The sequence below is a fragment of the Mobula hypostoma genome, chromosome 22 (assembly GCF_963921235.1).
Source record: "Mobula hypostoma chromosome 22, sMobHyp1.1, whole genome shotgun sequence".
Lineage (NCBI taxonomy): Eukaryota > Metazoa > Chordata > Chondrichthyes > Myliobatiformes > Myliobatidae > Mobula > Mobula hypostoma.
The window spans coordinates 34,030,459-34,051,050 of record NC_086118.1 but is presented as its reverse complement, the minus strand read 5'-3'; the positions used below and the strand labels follow the sequence as shown (position 1 = coordinate 34,051,050).

General features: G+C 42.4%; 1 protein-coding gene across 9 annotated transcripts in view; it reads right to left on the bottom strand.

The window, feature by feature from the left end:
* ccdc57 (coiled-coil domain containing 57) overlaps positions 1-20,592 on the bottom strand; it is a 185,161-nt gene that overhangs the window by 141,814 nt on the left and 22,755 nt on the right. For 8 of the 9 annotated variants that reach the window (XR_010021297.1, XM_063074415.1, XM_063074418.1 and 5 more), the window contains exons 2-3: positions 12,392-12,806; positions 9,567-9,675 (exon numbers count right to left, since the gene is read on the bottom strand). Coding sequence is in view for 7 of the 9 variants with exons in the window: in XM_063074415.1 (XP_062930485.1) it covers positions 9,567-9,675; positions 12,392-12,792 (510 nt within the window). In the remaining 2 variants the exon portion in view is untranslated. Of the gene's footprint in view, positions 1-9,566; positions 9,676-12,391; positions 12,807-20,592 lie in introns of those variants that run through there. The other variant, XM_063074422.1, reaches the window with a different exon arrangement.

The following is a 20,592-nucleotide window of genomic DNA, read 5'->3' as shown; positions in this document are numbered from 1 at the left end:
TGATGAATATAGGACTGAAGTATATATTTAAAAGCATGCAGTATATGGAATTAGATCAATTGTAGCACAGTTACAGAATGGCATGTATGACATTGTGTACGTCACTGAATCGTGGCTGAAAGATTATAGTTGGGAGCTTAACATCCAAGGATACACAATGTATTGAAAGGACAGGCAGGTAGGCAGAAGGGATGTGGGGGTGGGGGGAGCTCTGTTGGTGAAAAATTAAATCAAATCATTGGAAAGAGGTGATATAGGATTGGAATGTATAGAATGGCTGTGAGTAGAGGTAAGAAACTGCAAGGGTAAAAAGACATTGATGGGAGTTATATACAGACCTCCAAATAACAGCAAAGATGTGGCCTACAAATTACACTAGGAGACTGAAAATACATGCTAAAAGGGCAATGTTGCGATAGCCATGGGGATTTCAATATGCCAGTAGAGTGGGAAAATCAGGTTGGTCCTGGATCTCAAGAGGGGAATTTATAGAATGCTTATGAGACAGCTTTATAAATCAGCTCGTGGTTGAGCCCACTAGGGGGTCAGCTATTCTGGACTGGGTGTTAGGAAATGAACCAGAATTGATTAGAGCTTAAGGTAAAGGAACCCTTGGCGGCTAGTGATCATAATATGATAGAATTTACCCTACTATTTGAGGAGAAGCTGAAGTCAGATATAGCAGTATTAAAGAGAATTACAGAGGCATGAGAGAGGAGCTGGCCAAAATTGACTGGAAGGGGTCACTAGCAGATATGATGGCAGAGTAGCAATGGCTGGAGTTTTGGGAACAATTCGGAAGGTGCAAGATAGATACATCCCAAAGAAGAAGTATCCTAAAGGCAGGATGACACAACTGTGACAGATGAGAAGTCAAAGCCAACATATAATGAGAGCAAAAATTAGTGGAAAGTTAGAGATTGGGAAGCTTTTAAAGACCAACAGAAGAAAACTAAAAAAAGACCTAAAGAAGGAAAAGAGGGAATACGAAGCGTAAAGAGGATACCAAGAGTTTCTTCAGATGTATGAAGTGTAAAGGGGGGGAGGGCGGTGATAGTAGATATTGGACCGCTCGAAAATAATGCTGGAGAGGAAGTAATGGGGGACAAGGAAGAGGCGAAAAAACTGAATAAGTATTTTGCTGAGAAAGACCCTAGCAGTATGCCAGAAGTTCAAGAATGTCAGGGGGGCAGAAGTAAATGAAGTTGCCATTACTAGGGAGAAGGTGCTTGGGAAACTAAATGGTCTGCACGTAGATAAGTCACCTGGTCAAGATGATCTACGCCCCAGGGTTCTGAAGGAGGTGGCTGATGAGATTGTGGAGGCATTAATAATGATCCTTCAGGAATCAACGGGCTCCAGGATGGATCCAGATGACTGGAAAACTGCAAATGTCACTCCCCACTTCAAGACAGGAGACAGACAGCAGAAAACAATTGATAGGCCAGTTAGTCTCACCTCAGAGTTTGGGAAGATGTTGGAGTCAATTACTAAGGATGTGGTTTGTGGTACTTGGAGGCACATGATAAAGTATGCTGAAGTCTTCATGGTTTCCTTAAGCAAAACTCTTGCCTGACTAATTGGTTTGAATTCTTTGAAGGTATAACAAGCAGGATAGACAAAGGAGAATCGGTGGATGTTGTGTACTTGGATTTTCAGAAGGCTTCTGACAAGGTGCCACACATGAGGCTGCTTAACAAGTTTAGAGCCCGAAGTATTACAGGAAAGTTACTAGCATGGATAAAGCAGTGGCTGATTTGCAGGAGGCAAAGAGTGGGAATAAAGGGAGCTTTTCTGATTGGCTGCAGGTGACTAGTGGTGCACCACTGAGGTCTGTGTTGCGACTGCTTCCTTTTATGTTATACCTCAATGATTTGGATGACAGAATTGATAGCTTTGTGGTCAAGTTTGCGGATGATATGAAGATAGGTGGAGGAACAGGGATGCTGCAAAAGGACAATTTAGGTTAGGAGGACGGAAAAAGAAGTGGCAGATGGATTACAGTGTTGGGATGTGTATGGCATGCACTTTGGTAGAAGTAGTAAAATATAGACTATTCTCTAAATGGAGAAAAGATTCAAAAATTTGAGGCGTAAAGGGACTTGGGAGTCCTTGTGGAGAATTCCCTAAAGGTTAATTTGCAGGTTGAGTCAGTGGTGAGGAAGGCAAATGCAATATTCACATTCATTTTGAAAGGACTAGAACATAAAGCAAGGATGTAATGCTGAGGCTTTATAAGGCATTGGTAAGGCCTCAAGTGGAGTATTATGAGCAGTTTTGGGCCCCTTATCTAAAATAGGATGTGCTGACATTGGAAAAGGTTCAAAGGAGTTTCACAAAAATGATTCTGATATTGAAAGGCTTATCATATGAGTGGTGTTCGATGGCTCTGGACGTGTACTCACTGGAATTCAAAAGAATGAAGGGGATCTCATTGAACCTATCGAATATTGAAAGGGTTCAATAGAGTGAATGTGGAGAGAATGCTTCCTATGGTGGGGGAGTCTAAGACCACAGTGGACATCCTCAAAATACAGGGTTGAGAACTGAGATGAGGAGGAATTTCATTAGCCAGAGTGTTGAATCTGTGGAATTTGTTGCCAAAATGGCAAAACAGAATTGATGGGCCTCATTCTGCTCCTACGTCTTATGGTCTAAACACATCTTTACCTCCTCCCCTGCCCCACCCCACCCCACCCCCACTTTCTGCTTTTCACAGACATTGTTCCCTCTGTGATTCCCTTGTCCATTCGTCACATGCACCTGATCTCCCTCCTGGCACTTATCCCTGCAAGCAGCCAAAGTGCAACACCTGTCCATTCACCTCCTCCCTCACCTCCAACCATGGCCCCAAACAGTCCTTCCAAGTGAGGCAACACCTCACCTATGAATCCGTTGCATCCAGTGCTCCCGATACAGCCTCCTGCACATTAGAGAGACCCGTCCTAAATTGTGGGACCACTTCTATGAGCACATCCTGGCTTGTGGACTTCTGGTTTCCTCCTCCAGAAGTCAATAATTAGTTCCTTGGCCTTGCTGCAATTGTTTAAGAGGTTGTTGTTATGGCATCACTCAGTCAGAATTTGTATCTCCCTCCTCTTTGCTGATTCGTCACCACCTTTGATTCAGCCTACGACAGTGGAGTAGTCAGCAAACATGAATATAGCAATGGGAGCTAAGCACACAGCCTTGTGGTGCACCTGTGCTGATGCAGATCATGGAGGAAGTGTTGTTGCCAATCTGAACTGAATGGGGTCTGCAAGTGAGGAGACTAAGGATCCAATTGCACAAGGAGTTATTGAGGCCAAACTCTTGAAGCTTATTGATTAGTTTTGAGTGGATGCTGGTCTTGAATGCAGAACTGTAGTTGACAAATAGCATCCTTATGTTTGCATCTTTGCTGTCTAGATGGTCCAAGGTTGAGTGAAGAGCCAGTGAGATAGCACCTGTTGTTGACCTTTTGATCCAGTAGGGAAAATGGAGCTGATCCATGTGACTTCTCAGGCAGGGGTTGATATGTTTTACCATCAACTTCTCAAAACATTTCATCACTGTGAATATAAGTGGTGCTGGACAATAGTCATTGAAGCAGGTTACCACTTGGCTCACTTAGCTGTTCTTCTCCTCCCTGCAAACAAGCAGAGATTAAAGAGCAAAACTCCAGAGATTAGCACAACAAAGAGGTGGTCATGGGAGGAAGAGAAGTGGTTATGGGATTGCTTTAGATCGGTGGACTAGGCTGTGTTCAAGGACTCATCTGTGGATCTGAACGAATACACCATGGGTGTCACGGACTTCATAAAAACCATTACAGATGAGTGTGTCCTCACAAAATCATTCAGCCTTCCCCAACCAGAAGCCCTGGATGAACCATGAGATCTGCAATCTGCTGAGGACCAAGTCAGAGGCATTCAAGTCTGGTGACCACGAAATTTACAAGAGGTTCAGGTATGGTCCATGGGCCATCCCGTGGGCAGAGTAACAATTCTGGACTAAACTTGAATCAATGAAGGATGCTCGACAGTTGTGTCAGGGCTTGAAAACTACCAACTCTTATAGAGTTAAATCAAGCAATATATGTGATAACAGGGCTTCACTTCCAAATGAGCTCAAAGCCTTTTATGCTTGCTTTGAATGTCAAAACCTGGAGGAACCATCATGAACTCCTACAGCCCAAGATGATCTTGTGATTTCAGGCTCTGAGGCCAACATGTAGGCAGCTTTCAGGAGGATGAATCCATGAAATGCATCTGGCTTCACTGGGTTACCTGGCGAAGTACTAAAAACCTGTGCTGATCAACTGGCTGAAATGTTCACTGAGAAATTTATCCTCTCATTTTGGCAGTCTGAGGTACCCACCTGCTTCAAGCAACTTCAATTATATGGCAAAGGACAGCCAAGTGATCTGATTTACCGAAATATCATGATCAAGATGGTGCTGTGTATGTCAGTCGTGTTGCAAGCTCCATTTCAAATCTACAGTATACTTTTGATTTCTGTGATTTCCTTAGTATTTCTTGTTCAAGTAGCTGATAGTCACATCAGATACGATAGACTGACTTTCCTGAACACGGCATTTACCCACTACGTGCCATCTTTACACTGGGATCCCCACTTGAGCGATCAATAGGAGATTCACCTCCGACACTGCTGCTACCTCAGAAGTGGCGTCGGAGGCGAGGGAGAAGGGCCAGCATTCTGGTGAGGTTGAGATGGCGTGCTAGTCGGCCACCACTGCCTAGCATACTCCTGGCTAACATTCAGCTGGACAATTTGCCATGCGAACTGAGAGGCAAAATCTCCTATCAGCGAGAAACAAAGGAATGTAGCATTCTGTGTTTCGTGGAGACCTGGCTGATGGAGGAGATGCCGGATCATGCCATCGAGCCCTCTGGGTTCTCCCTGTTCCGGGAAGAGTAAAGGAGGTGGGGTATGCTTCATGGTCAATAATGCCTGGTGCGACCCCCGGAACATGCATGCACTCAAATCCTTTTGATCCCCGGATCTGGAGTACCTGGAGCAGCTGTGTAGACCTTTCTGGCTGCCTAGGGAGTTCATGGCTGTTATTATCACAGCTGTGTATATTCCGCCACAGGCTGATACCGACCTGGCTCGCAATGAACTGTATAAGACCATCAGCACCCTGGAGGCACAGTCAGAGGCAGCCTTCATCGTTGCCGGTGACATTAATAGAGCGTTGCTGACTAAAGTCTCTCTGAAGTTTTGCCAACACATCCAGGTGAGCACTCGGGGAGATAGCTTACTCGACCACTGCTACTCTCCCTTCCGCAACACCTACAAAGCACTCCTTCATTCTCCATTTGGAAAAATCAGTTGAATCCTCCATTTTTCTGGTGCCAAAGTACAGACAGAAGCTGAAACAAGAGGCAGCCATAGTTAAAACCGTCCACTGTCGGTCCAACCAATTGGCCTCCATGCATCTTGTGTCTCCTGTGGGATCTTGATAGGATAGATGTGGATAAGATGTTTACTCTTGTGAGAGAATCTTGAACCATGGCTACTCTTTGAAAATAAGACACCACTCATTTAAAACGGAGATGATTTTAGAACTCTTCCTTAAAAGGGCAGTGGATGCAGAGAATTTGAATTTTTTTTAATGGATAACTATTAATAAGTACGTGGTAAATGGTTAGCAGAAGCAGGCAGAAATGCCAAGCAGATGAGTTACAATTCTGGAGCAAGATGGCCAGGCCAAATAGCCTACTCCTCCTCTTAATTCTTCTGCTTGTTAGTATGTTCATTAAAACATATTAATTTCTTATTTAAAATTAACAACTGACATTAACAATTTACATTCACAAAAGCCTTCTAAATTTCTACTAACTTCTGTATTCTTAATTTCAGGTTAGATAAGTCTGCACTTAATTGATAAAAAAATGACTCTTCATCACAGATGCCCAAGATAGCATTCAGATCATTCATAAATACTCTCTTACCTGGTAAAAACACTACCTGGCTGCATAGTCCCAGCCAATCAGTAACAGTAAAAAGAAAGGTGCACTTCTACAACTTTTGGGTTTCCAAAGTACTTTGCAGCCAAAGAAAGCATTTTTTGAATTGTTTACTATAGTAAATTGTGGTCGTCAATTTAAGCAAGACATCATAAGCAGCAATGCAATACTAATTAGCAATATGTTTTAGTAAAGTTGATTGAGTAGTAAGCATCAACCAGGATACAAGGGAGAACTTAAGTTTTACTTCAGAATAGCACCATTATTTTTAAATATTTTTTCAAAGCAGCAAATGAATTTCAATTTAACCTCATCCGAGGAACAGCAGCAGACAATACAGGCTGTCGCTAGTTACAAAGAGGTTCCTTTCCCTTTTTACAGAGGATCACAAGTTTGAAAAAACACAAAATCACCTGATATGGGTAACTATACCTCCAAAGTATTGTAATGATGATTTCAACACTTCCACAAAATAGTAGTGAACGGCATCAAAACCATATAAGATTGCTTTTTAAAAAAAGCAATTACTAAAAGGAGAGAGAGAGAGAGAGAGAGAGAGAGAGAGAGAGAGAGAGAGAGAGAGAGAGAGAGAGAGAGAGAGAGAGAGAGAGAGAGAGAGAGAGAGAGAGAGAGAGAGAGAGAGAGAGAGAGAGAGAGAGAGAGAGAGAGAGAGAGAGAGAGAGAGAGAGAGAGAGAGAGAGAGAGAGAGAGAAAAAAAAGTAGTTCTGGCATTCATGGAAATGAAGGTAAGTACTTAATGTTGGATATTTGAATTTAATAATATTGTGAAAGCTTATTCAGAAATACAGATATCCATAAATTGAGTGTTTAGAACCTGGGTTCCAGAGTAGAATTTTTTCCTCAAATCTTGAGTGGAAAATAGACCACAGATTTTGAACTATGAAGGAGGAGTTCCTTCAACTGACCCTCTGAGTGAATGAATAATTGCAGGAGATCAATTACAACAGCTGCCACAGTAACAGAAGAATTTTCCAAGGTGGTAGCTGTAGGTATGATCAAGGCAGTTATTAAGAAAGGACCTGCTGCAAAAACCACCAGGACTGCCAATAAAATAGTCAGCCCTCCTTATCCGCGAGAGATTGGTTCCGGGACCTCTCACGGATACCAAAAAACGCGGATGCTCAAGTCCCTCGCTCAACCTGTCTCAATGGGTGGACCTTAGGACCCAGCGGAACACTGGACCTTATCTAACCTGCCTCAGAGTGGTGGACATTAGGATCTGGTGGCGGAGCTCTGAATCCGCAGTGTTTCTGTTCGCAAAAATAATCATGATCATGATTGAAAATAAAGTGGAAATAATAAAGCCATCAGAAAGAGGTGAAATGCCATCGGTCATTGGGAAAGCGTTAGGCTACAGTTGGTCAACGATTGGAACAATTTTAAAGAATAAAGTGAGAAAGGCCCTGTCCCGATGAAAGCTATAATTATTACTAAGCAACGCAGTGGTTTAGTTATTGGGTTTTGGGGTTTTGGGTTTTTGATTCTCCACATCAACCCGGCACAGATGGAGAGCATGCTCCAGAACGGTCTGTCACTGGATCGAAGTCGGGAACTTCTGTTCCCAAACCCGGCGCTGAAACATACATTTCTTATGTGTTTTATATGCATAGAAAGGTAAAACATATACTATATACTAAGACAAACGTTTGACTAACTGACACTAAATAATACCAGATGTACCTGTTCCGATTTCTTAGTAAGAGAACTTCCGTTTTTTTCGATCTCGATCCATGATAACCTACGCACATCCTCCCGTATACTTTAAATCATCTCTAGATTACTTCTAATACCTAATACAATGTAAATACTATGTAAAATAGTTGTTATACTGCATTGTTTAGGGAATAATGACAAGAAAAAAAAATCTGTACATGCTCGAACAATAAGTGCTGGAAGAGCACTTCCGGGTTTTCTCGATTCGCGGTTGGTTGAATTCGCGCATGCGGAACTCGCGGATAAGGAGGGCCGACTGTATTAAACAAGAAGTGAATATCAACACTGGCTGCCAAGATTTAGCAAGCCCCTGCACCCGCACCAAAGTGACAGATATCACATCTTGCTGGTAATCACATTTCCATACAATGTAAAAAGCAGGCCATTTCTTGTTCACTGATGCTGACTCATAGAGCAGTCCTATTCTCCACTAATTTTCTCTGTAAACTGATGTCCCTACATTTGCATTAACTGACCACTGATTTTACCACTTACCCACACACTTGAGACAATTTATAGTGGCCAATTAACCCAATAACCCAGGGGTCCCCAACCTTTTTCATACTGCGGACCGGTTTCATATTGACAATATTCTTGCGGACTGGCCGACCGGGGGGGGGGGGGGGTTTAGGGTTGCCAACGTACAAGAGTAGCAGTCAAATACGTTGGGTTTACCCCGAGAAAGACTACAATGACCATGAAGCCTTGCGCGGGCACCAGTGCGCATACGTAACTTGCGCATGCGTTTACGTGCTGACTTCTTAAAAATTGTTTTTGCCGATTCTGTTGGCAGTGGCGGGGGGCGGGTGGTGGGGTGTGTTAATCACGACCGGAATATAGGTGATAAGTGGCTAATACACTCAATTTTGTTTCTAAAAGGGTTTATCTAACGAATTTAATATTAAACACAGTGCATATTTTCCTCCCATGAATATAGTGATAAGTCAATTATCAGGGGAGGACAAGGGAGCTTGAAGTGTTGAACGAACTTCCAGTAGAAGTGGTAGAGGCAGGTTCGATATTATCATTTAAAGAAAAATTGGATCGGTATATGGACAGGAAAGGAATGGAGGGTTATGGGCTGAGTGCAGGTCGGTGGGACTAGGTGAGAGTAACGTTCGGCACGGACTAGAAGGGGCGAGATCGCCTGCTTCCATGTTGTAATTGTTATATGGTTATATAAGTCACTTATAATAGCATCATAACATTTTAAGTAACGTTTGGATATCAAACACACAGCGCATATTTTCCTCGTATGAATATATAAAATCATTGCAACGCACCAATATTGCTGAATCAGTGGGAGCCCTGGGCTTATTTTCCTGCAACAAGACAGTCCTATCGAGGGGTGATGGGAGACAGCGATACTCGAAGGGGGTTCCTTATGTCCAGTCTATTCCACAATTCGGTTTTCGTTGCATTCATTGCAGAGATATGTTGGAAATGGAAGCAATGTTTTCAGTGCTTTCGTGGCTATCTCAGGATTTTTAGCCTTGACTTTGATCCAGAATGCCGGCAGAGATGTTATGTCAAACAAACTTTTCAGCCTGCCGTCATTTGCAAGCTCGAGGAGTTGATCTCCTTCCCGCGCTGAAATGGATGACGCGTGCGTAATGACTTCACGTGTGTTCAAGCTCAACAGTGGGCGTGACAGGGAATGAGGAAAGGTGCAGCTGACTCATATCGCCAAATCATATCGTTTCCTCACGGCCCGGTAGCGCATGCCTTGCGGCCCGGTACCGGTCCGCAGCCCGGTGGTTGGGGACCGCTGCATTAACCCATACATCAATATAACAAAACATGCAACAATTAATGTTTTAAGCCTTAAAAAGGTTTAATAGTAAATACTGCTTGCCATACCTGTTTTTGCAAAGCAAGCTGTCCCTCCACTTCTTGTACTTTGCGCTCAAGCTCCTGTTTTAGTTTTGTATACTCCTCCTGCTGACCATTAATTTTAGAGTCTTTTGAACTCCATTGGAAATAGAGAAAACACCAGTTAAGACTGACAAATTATTTTGTTTTTTTTTAAAGTACACAGCCTAATCCTGTTAAACAAATTCTGAAAGCTAATTCAAACACACAGATTTTGTAGTTGTGCAGGTTAAAGATGACACCCAATTCAATGTGTGAACTCTGACTGCATTTTTAAAATCAAAACTTGGATCAGAAATATATATTACCATCCAGAGACAAATAATTAAAATGTTTACTGAACTAGTCATATTTGACCTGCTGAGCAGTCTGTAGGTCAAATATGATTAAGACCCTAAATTCAATCCACAATTTAAGCTGACTAATTTTAGCTGAGACGTTGTCCCAAAATTATGGGGGAGGGGGAAGAAATCCATTTAGACTTGATTCACTTTACACAAAGTGCTCATATTGTGTTCTGTAGACACTCAAAAGGCAGACAAGGTCACTCGTGGATTCTGGAGAGCAATAAATATCCACACAACCTAATCCTAGAAAGTAATCAATATCTTCACTAATGTAGTGAAGAAAATTGATGAGGGAAAAAGCAGTTGAAAGCAGTACTTTCCTTAAACACCACTATTCATTTAAGCATAGTGTTGTTGCTTTGCACATTACACAAAGAAACACTATTAGACATTATTTTTGCTTTCTGTAATTCCACAACAGATTTCCATTCCCCAATTAAAATTACATTAGTGATTTTAAATGTCTGTCCTTCAGCTCCTATTATGTTGTAGAAAGGTCTATACAATTATTAATATCATGTTGTGGATCCAACCTATCTGGTATCAGCAAAATGAACTGTTGACATCTGTTCATATTTTGTGTTATAATTGTTCCTTGGCATTTATTATTCAAGCTGACAGCACTAATGAAGTAAAAGGAAGTCTGTGTCACTACAATTTCAAGTAGAAGGGTAGCGTGAACATTTAAATAATATAGTAGATTAATCATTTCAAACAGGAGCATTTGCTGAACCATAACATTTTAATTTCAATTTTGCCAGATACATTTACTTAGTAGCAACCCCCAAATAACACAAATAGTAATTTCCATTTTGTATGAAATCTGTTAAACTAATACCTCTCCTGCATCATCAGTAAACAAACCATACAACGTACAGCAAACAACAGGAATTCTGCAGATGCTGGAAATTCAAGCAACACACATAAAAGTTGCTGGTGAACACAGCAGGCCAGGCAGCATCTCTAGGAAGAGGTGCAGTCGACGTTTCAGGCCGAGACCCTTCGTCAGGACTAACTGAAGGAAGAGTGAGTAAAGGATTTGAAAGTTGGAGGGGGAGGGGGAGATTCAAAATGATAGGAGAAGACAGGAGGGGGAGGGATGGAGCCAAGAGCTGGACAGGTGATAGGCAAAAGGGATACGAGAGGATCATGGGACAGGAGGTCCGGGAAGAAAGACAAGAGGGGGGGCACCCAGAGGATGGGCAAGGGGTATATTCAGAGGGACAGAGGGAGAAAAAAGAGAGTGAGAGAAAGAATGTGTGTATAAAAATAAGTAACAGATGGGGTACGAGGGGGAGGTGGGGCATTAGCGGAAGTTAGAGAAGTCAATGTTCATGCCATCAGGTTGGAGGCTACCCAGACGGAATATAAGGTGTTGTTCCTCCAACCTGAGTGTGGCTTCATCTTTACAGTAGAGGAGGCTGTGGATAGGCATGTCAGAATGGGAATGGGATGTGGAATTAAAATGTGTGGCCACTGGGAGATCCTGCTTTCTCTGGCGGACAGAGCGTAGATGTTCGGCAAAGCGGTCTCCCAGTCTGCGTCGGGTCTCGCCAATATATAAAAGGCCACATCGGGAGCACCGGACGCAGTATATCACCCCAGTCGACTCACAGGTGAAGTGATGCCTCACCTGGAAGGACTGTTTGGGGCCCTGAATGGTGGTAAGGGAGGAAGTGTTACCACCATTCAGGGCGCCAAACAGTCCTTCCAGGTGAGGCAACACTTCACCTGTGAGTCGGCTGGGGTGATATACTGCGTCCGGTGCTGCCGATGAGGCCTTTTATATATTGGCGAGACCCGACGCAGACTGGGAGACCGCTTTGCCGAACATCTACGCTCTGTCCGCCAGAGAAAGCAGGATCTCCCAGTGGCCACACATTTTAATTCCACATCCCATTCCCATTCTGACATGCCTATCCACAGCCTCCTCTACTGTAAAGATGAAGCCACACTCAGGTTGGAGGAACAACACCTTATATTCCGTCTGGGTAGCCTCCAACCTGATGGCATGAACATCGACTTCTCTAACTTCCGCTAATGCCCCACCTCCCCCTCGTACCCCATCTGTTACTTATTTTTATACACACGTTCTTTCTCTCACTCTCCTTTTTCTCCCTCTGTCCCTCTGAATATACCCCTTGCCCATCCTCTGGGTGCACCCCCCCTTGTCTTTCTTCCCGGACCTCCTGTCCCATGATCCTCTCGTATCCCTTTTGCCTATCACCTGTCCAGCTCTTGGCTCCATCCCTCCCCCTCCTGTCTTCTCCTATCATTTTGGATCTCCCCCTCCCCCTCCAACTTTCAAATCCCTTACTCACTCTTCCTTCAGTTAGTCCTGACGAAGGGTCTCGGCCTGAAACGTCGACTGCACCTCTTCCTAGAGATGCTGCCTGGCCTGCTGCGTTCACCAGCAACTTTTATGTGTGTTGATACAACATACAGTTTTCAATCCACTGACCATACCTGCGAATTTTCTCTATTTCCAGTTGATGTGTCTTTAATTGCTGCTGGTACTGGAACTGTAGTTCTTCCCGTGTTTTCATCTCTTTTGCAACAACATTTTGCAACTTGTCAATTTCAATTTGTAGCTCACTGATCTCTGCTTGTTTGCAACTTTCAGTTACTTTTAACTGAGCAAACATGGCATCATAATGTTCCAGATCCCGGTCCCGCTCCTCAAGTACTCTTAGATTGAACATAAAATCTTCTTTCAGTATGTTAAATTTTTCTTGTTCATCTTTGAGTTTTACTTGTGTGTCTTGAAGTGCAGTAACCAATGATTGGATACGTTGTGTTTGTAAGCTCTTCCATTCCTGTTCCTTCCGAGCAAGAAGTTCATCAAAATCATCATTCTCCTGAAGCATTTTAGCAGTTGCACCTTGTAAATTTAACACAATAGGTTACTCAAATGCACTTTAATATTAACTGAATTGGAGTTTCTGTTGTCCTTACCTACCACCCCATGAGCCTCCACATCAAACATACAATTCCCCACAACTTCTGTCATCTTCAATGGGATCCTACCACCAAACTCACCTTTACTTCCCCCCCAACCCCACTCTTCACTTTCTGCAGGGATCACTCCCTCCGTAATCCATTGTCCATTTGCTCCTCCCCACTAACCCCCTCATATCACATTTCCCAGCAAGCAGGAAAAATGTTACATCTGAACCAATATTCAAGGCCCCATGCAGTCCTTCCAGGTGAGGCAACACTTCACTTGCAAATCTGTTGGGGTGGTCTATTGTATCCAGTGCTCCCGATGTGGCCTCCTCTACAATGGTGAGACCTGAGGTAAACTATGGTGCTTTGTTGAGCACCTCTGCTCCACCTGCCAAAAGCAAAATTTTCTAGTGGTCAACCATTTAAAATCCTATCACCACTCCCATTCAGACATGTCAGTCCATGGCCTCCTCTTCAATCATGAAGAGGCCACTCTCAGGGTGGAGGAGCAACAGCTCATATTCCTGAAGGAAGGAACACAACTTTTTTCTCTTTTTTTTTTCTTTACCCCTCCCCCTTCCACATTCTGGCCTTTTACCTCTTCTCCTCACCCCCCATCACCTCCCTCCGGTAGCCCTCCTTCTTCTCTTTCTCCCATGGTCCAATCTCTTCTCCAATCAGATATTGTCTTCTCCAGCCCTTTACCTTTCCCACACCTTCAAGCCATCCTCCTTCCCTTCCTTTTCAGTCCTGATGAAGGTCCTGGCTCAAAACGTCAACTGTTTATTCATTTTCATAGATGCTGCCTGACCTGCCGAGTTCCACCAGCATTTTGTGTGTGTTGACTGAAGAATATTTATTATGGTTTCCACTGTATACAATGGATAAGTCTCAAACAACAAGTTTCTCTGACAAAAATGGTACTCTTGTCCCACTTTAGGCATTGACTGATCTGCCTAAATGTATTTCCAGAATTTCGGAACAAAAAAACAATAAATGGGATTAGTTAACTGCGTCTGAAATGCCAATTTATGTAACACTCCACAGGGCACAATGGCTTGTGCTGTACAGAAGAGAAATTGCTCACCAAGATGTGTAAACTCAAATTACAGTGTACGCATGGGATTATGTACTTTCCTCCTCAATCTTGAGCTGAACATATTTAAGAGAACTTAATTTGCAGTCCCAGTGTTGGGATAAATGAGGAGTGGCAGCCATTATTAAAATCAGAACCTCAGGTCATTCAATTATAACACCTTCCAGCAGTACATAAATACAAGGAAGTCTGCAGATGCTGCAAGTCCAAAGCAACACACGCAAAATGCTAGAGGAACTCAGCAGGTCAGGCATCATCTCTGGAAATGATGTTTCAGGCCGAGACCTTTCTTTGGGAATGAAATGGAAGAGAGAAGACACCAGAATAAAAAGGTGGGGAGGGGGGAGGGGAAGGAGGCTAGCTAGACGGTGATAGGTGAAGTCAAGTGGGTGGGAAAGGTGAGGGGCTGGAGAAGAAGGAATCTGATAGGAGAGGAGAGTGGACCATAGAAGAAAGGAGGAGGGGACCAAGGGGAAAGTGATAGGCAAGTGAGAAGAGTTAAAAGGCCAGAGTGGAGAATAGAAGAAGAGGGGAGGGGGAAGGGGAGGTAAAAAATACTGGAAGGAGAATTTGATATTTATGCCATCAGATTAGAGGCTACCTACATGGAATATAAGGTGTGGCTCCTCCACCCTGAGGGTGGCCTCATCTTGGCACAAGAGGAGGCTATGGAACAACATGTCAGAATGAGAATGGGAATCGGAATTAAAATGTTTGGCTACCGGGAAGTTCCGCTTTTGGCAGATGGAGCAGAGGTAAGCGGTCCCCCATTTATGACAAGTTTCATCAAATGTAGAGGAGGCCACATGAGAGCACCAGACACAAAAGATGACCCCAGCTGATATGCAGGTGAAGTGTTGTCTGAAATGGAAGGTCTTTTTGGGCCCTGATTAGAGGGGGGGAGGAGGTGAATAGACAGGTGTAGCACTTAGGCCACTTGTAGGGATAAGTCAGGTGTACATGAAAGTAATCAGTTTTGAAATTACAACGACACATGCATGAATAAACACCAATGTACATCCAGAGAGCAGGCTGCTGTCTCACAGCCGATTACAAGAGATATTGTATGGAAAGTGACGTGACCATGAGACATTCTATTTTGCATTGACCTAGCTACATAAAGCTAAGATAACTGGTCTACATCAAACAAGGCACATTGTATCTTCAGCTAAAATATTTTGCATCATTGTGACAGAAATCATGGAAAGCTCCTGCCTAGCAGGCTATTTTGCCATTTAGCACATTATGAATGGTTATAAGCATATTTGTTCTGTCAATCAGTGTTGGGGTACTAACGTAGCTAGTGATTCAGCCCTTAATATACCGTGATAAAATAAGTGTATTTTGAGTTCTGGCCTTTTTCACTCAAGAATTTGTGACTATTCATGTGATCTATCTGTCACACAGGTGCTTGATGATCTTGTCAGTTCAGATATGTTCCCATTCTAAATACATAATTCTATGGAACCATTTGCCTACACAGGATGTTGAAGGATTATGCCAAACATTTTCTTGAGAGTATTTTATGGTCTCTGCAAATATATATAGCCTATGAGAAACAGAGCCACAGAGATTGGATAATGTCTGATTTTATCTCCTTAGTATCCTTAGTTAGAGAGAGGGACTTAGAGAGAGTGGAGGTGAAAGCAGCCAAGTTGCCGATGTATGATTGTTAATGCAGCTAAAAATACATGAGTTGATAAACTCACAGCTTTGATGACCCTCACAGTCAAATGTTTCCACAAAAGACTATAGTAATATAGGCAATGTAGTATAGGATACCTCTGACTCCAAACAGTTGAATAAGATGACAATTTTTAAGAGTTCATTAACAGAGGGAAAAAGATCAGCTTTTTGTAATTTCTGGTTAGCATCTCACATTAAGACTTTCCTTTATTATAAATGATGTAAAGACGAAAACCTCTTTAAGCAATCTCAACATTATGTAATTTACATAGTCTGGTAATGAAATTGCTATGATAATTTCATAATGTTCTGTTAAAATTTCTGCATACAAAGAAGAATTTCTCTTTGACCAAAAAAAGAACGCAGAATACCACTTCAAATGAATGTTTAAACACACATATTTTCTCCCCACAAAACATTCTGAATCTGGTCTCACGGTAAACAGGGAATAACAAGATTTTAGTTAATGAAAGTGCAGATGATTACTGTATATAACTTCAAAGTTGCTGGTGAACGCAGCAGACTAGGCAACATCTCTAGGAAGAGGTACAGTTGACGTTTCAGGCCGAGACCCTTCGTCAGGACTAACTGAAGGAAGAGTTAGTAAGAGATTTGAAAGTGGGAGGGGGAGGGAGAGATCTGAAATGATAGGAGAAGACAGGAGGGGGAGGGATGGAGCCAAGAGCTGGACAGGTGATTGGCAAAGGGGATATGAGGGGATCATGGGACAGGAGGTCCGGGGAGAAAGACAAGACGGGGGGGGGTGGAAACAGAGGATGGGCAAGGGGTATAGTCAAAGGGGCAGAGGGAGAAAAAGGAGAGTGAGAGGAAGAATGTGTGTATAAAAATAAATAATGGATGGGGTACGAGGGGGAGGTGGGGCATTAGCGGAAGTTAGAGAAGTCGATGTTCATGCCATCAGGTTGGAGACTACCCAGACGGAATATAAGGTGTTAATACACCTTCCCCTCCCCCTCCTGTCTTCTCCTATCATTTTGGAACCCTCCCCCTCCTGTCTTCTCCTATCATTTTGGATGCCAATCACCTGTCCAGCTCTTGGCTCCATCCCTCCCCCTCCTGTCTTCTCCTATCATTTTGGATCGCCTCCTCCCCCTCCCACTTTCAAATCTCTTACTAACTCTTCCTTCAGCTAGTCCTGACGAAGGGTCTCGCCCTGAAACGTCGACTGTACCTCTTCCTAGAGATGCTGCCTGGCCTGCTGCGTTCACCAGCAACTTGATGTGTGTTGTTTGAATTTCCAGCATCTGCAGAATTCCTGTTGACTGTATATAACTTCATTGTCAATCTAATACAGTGAACTAGATTTTAAAATAAGCAATAAATACTTTATGAATGTAATTAATCCACTTACTGCAATTTTTTTCTGCAGGAGTTTATATTATGAGAGCTTGCTGTTCCTATTTCCTCTGCTAGTAAACTGATTTCTGAGTAATTTACTGCTATACAGTAGAATGGAATGTCATTCCACACTCACTTCCAACTCACTACACTATACATCCAGTGGCCACTTTATGAGATACACCAGCTCATTAATGCAAATCATGTGGTAACAATTTAATGCATAAAAGCATGCAGATATGGTTAAGAGATTCAGTTGGTATTCAGATTAAACATTAGAAAGAGGAAGAAATGTGATCTAAGTGACTAACCATAGAATAATTGGTGCCAGAGGGGGTGTTTTAGTATCTCAGAAACTGCTGATATATATACCCTTCATCAGGACTGGAAAGGAAAGGGGAAGATGCCAGAATAAGAAGGTGGGATGGGAAGGGGAAGGACAAGCTTGAAGATGAAGACAGATGGGTGGGAAAGGTAAAGGACTGGAGAAGGAATCTTAATATATAAATGCCTTTTTGAATAAGGCATATTTGTTAAGACATTTAAGAGTCAGTTCTGTTGATCTGGTGACATAAGTGACTGCAGATGCGGGACCTGGAGTAACATACAAGCTGCAGGAAACCAACAGATCTGGAAGCATCTGGAAATGGATAGTTGATGTTTCGGGTTGAAAGCCTTCATCTACCTAAACTGCCTGTTCCTCAACATAGATGTTGCCTGACCTGCTAAACATATCTACATGAAGCACCATCACAAGAAAGCAGCAACCATCATCATGGAGCCCCACCACCCAGGTCATGCTCTCTTCTCGCTGTTCCCATCAGATAGGTGGCACAGGAACCTCAGGTCTCACACCACCAGGTTCAGGAACAATTATTCCCTGTCAACCATCAGGCTCTTGAACCAAAAGGGGATAATGTCACTCAACTTCACTTGCCCCATCACTGAAATGTTCCCACAGCCTATCGACTCACTTCAAAGGACTCTTCATCTCATGTCGTGATACTTATTGTTTATTTATTATTTCCTTCTTTTTGCATTTCACAGATTGTTGTCTTTTGTATACTGGTAGAACATACAGTTGTTGTTTTTCATTGATTCTATTATGGTTATTAATCTATTATGGATTTGAATATGCCTGCAAGAAAATGAATCTCAGGGTTGTCTATGGTGACATATATAATATTTAGCTTGAACTTTGAACTTTTTCCTCCTCCATCCCAAAGATCCCCTGGTAGATTAACTGCTATTTTAGTTACCCTTCACTGTAGACCCACAGCAAAAATAATATTTGGGACTTCATGGATACATGAGAGAATAAGGTGCAAGGTTTATTCTTGATTACTGTGTTTGTGTCAGCACTAAAACTTACCGGTATTCAGTTTTTATAATTGATCACTGTTTATACCATTTGTTTGAGTAACCTACAGAAGGAATTTTCAGGGTTCAACTGCCAGATTGACCAGTCTATTCAGGACATTGCTTAAAATATACTTCTTTCTGCATTTTACATGATGAAAGTACTGCTGATGATCTATACATAGTTATGCTGCTGGGAACAAGGTTTCTAAATAACCTTATGACAATCACCACAAAGGTTTTGTAAACAAGCTGTTAATGGAAGTTCATAATGAAACCATCCTAGTTGTATTAGCTCTGAATCGTTGTTGTCCAAAGTGGTGCAACAGGTTGAACAGGCACCTCCAGTGCAGAGCACATGAAAATGAATGCCAGATTTTCAGCAAAATGAAAACTTTTTTTTCCACTTAGACCTTCTGGAGCCATCATCCCTTAGTTTAAAAGAATAATAAATTAACAGTCTCTAAATAAAGCCATCAAGTTAAGTCCAAAATTACAAAGATCCAACATAAAGCGGTGAAAATCGGAAAAAAAACTCACTGATCAACAGAAATCACTTGGCCCATCTTTGTGGAGTCTGCTGGTCGAGGAGCTGTGAAATGTAGGATGCCAAAATCTAATTATCAGGATCATCTTGCTAAAAGCAAATAACTTCAACTAGAGGCACCATCTTGTAGGCTGATGGAGAAGGTCTGGCAAAGTAGGATCCAAAGCAAGTTGGTTAATTGGATCCAAAATCGCCTTGGTGAAAGGAGACAAAGAGCAGAGGTGGCAGGATGCTTTCTTTGATTGGAAATATATGACAAGTGATATACCTCTGGGATTGGTGCTGGAACATTTGTTGTTTGCGATATATGTGAATGTAGGAAATACGATCAGTAAATTTGCAGATGACATGAAAATTACTGATGTGGATAGTGAGATAATTTGTCTATGGCTACAGCAGAATATAGATCAGGTGAAAAGGAGGGCAGAGCATTGACAGATGGAATTTAATCATGATAAGTAAAAAATGTTGCATTTTGGGAAATAATAGGAGTAGGGAATATCCTTTAAATGGCAAGGGACTAAGGAATGTTGATGAACAGGAAGATCTCGTGGTCCTAATGGACAGTACATGGAACGTGGCAAAACAGATACAGTAGATAGGATGATGAAGAAGGCATACAGCGTGCTTACCTTCATAGGTCAAGGCAAGAGGTCATGAGAATGGTATTATGTTGCAACTTTACAAGACTCTGAATAAGCCACACTTAAGAGTAATGAAAGTACTGTTTTCCACTCAACACACTATAGGAAGGATGTGATTGCACTCAAGAAAATTCAGAGCAGATGCACCAGGATATTGTCTGTATTGGAGGAATTTAGTTATGGGGAGTGATTGAATAGACCAGGTTGGTTTTCCCTGGAGTGGAGAAAGCTGAGGAGTAATGACAGAAATATTAAGATTATGCAAGACATAGTCAATGTTTCCACCCACTGTATGTGTATCAAAGAAGATGATGTTACGGAATTAAGGTGAGAGGAAGGAGTTTTAAAACGAATTTGAGTTTTTCTTCAAACAGAGCAATTGATATCTGGAACATGGCGTTGGTGGATTTGACAAATTAACCCTGTTTAAGAGGTACTTATATACTTAAATAGAACATTACATCACAGCACAGGGCCTTTGACCCACGATGCTGTGCCAACCTTTTAACCTACTCTAAGATCATTCTAACTCTTACCTCTTACATAGTCTTCCATTTTTCTATCATCTGTGTGCCGATCAAAGAATTTCTTAAATGTTCCTAATGTATCTGCCTCTACCACCACCCCTGGTTCCATGCACTTACAACTCTGTGTGAAGAACTTGCCTCACATTCCCTGTATACTTTCCTCCAATCACCTTAAAATTTTATCCCCTTGTATTAACCATTTCCACTCTGGGGAAAAAGTCCCTGGCTATCCACTCTATCTATACCTCTTATCATTTTGTACACCTCTATCAGGTCACCTCTCATGCTCTTTCACTCCAAAGAGAAAAGCCTTAGCTCATTCATCTTAACTTCATAAGACATGCCCTCTAGTTCAGGCAATATCTTGGTAATTCTCCTCCGTACCCTCTCTGAAACTTCCACATCCTAGCCTCCTCTACGCCATAAGATGAGACCAAGAATAATACAGTCCTAACAAGGGCAAAAAGGATTGGTGTACATGGGCAAAAACACAGACAGACTGC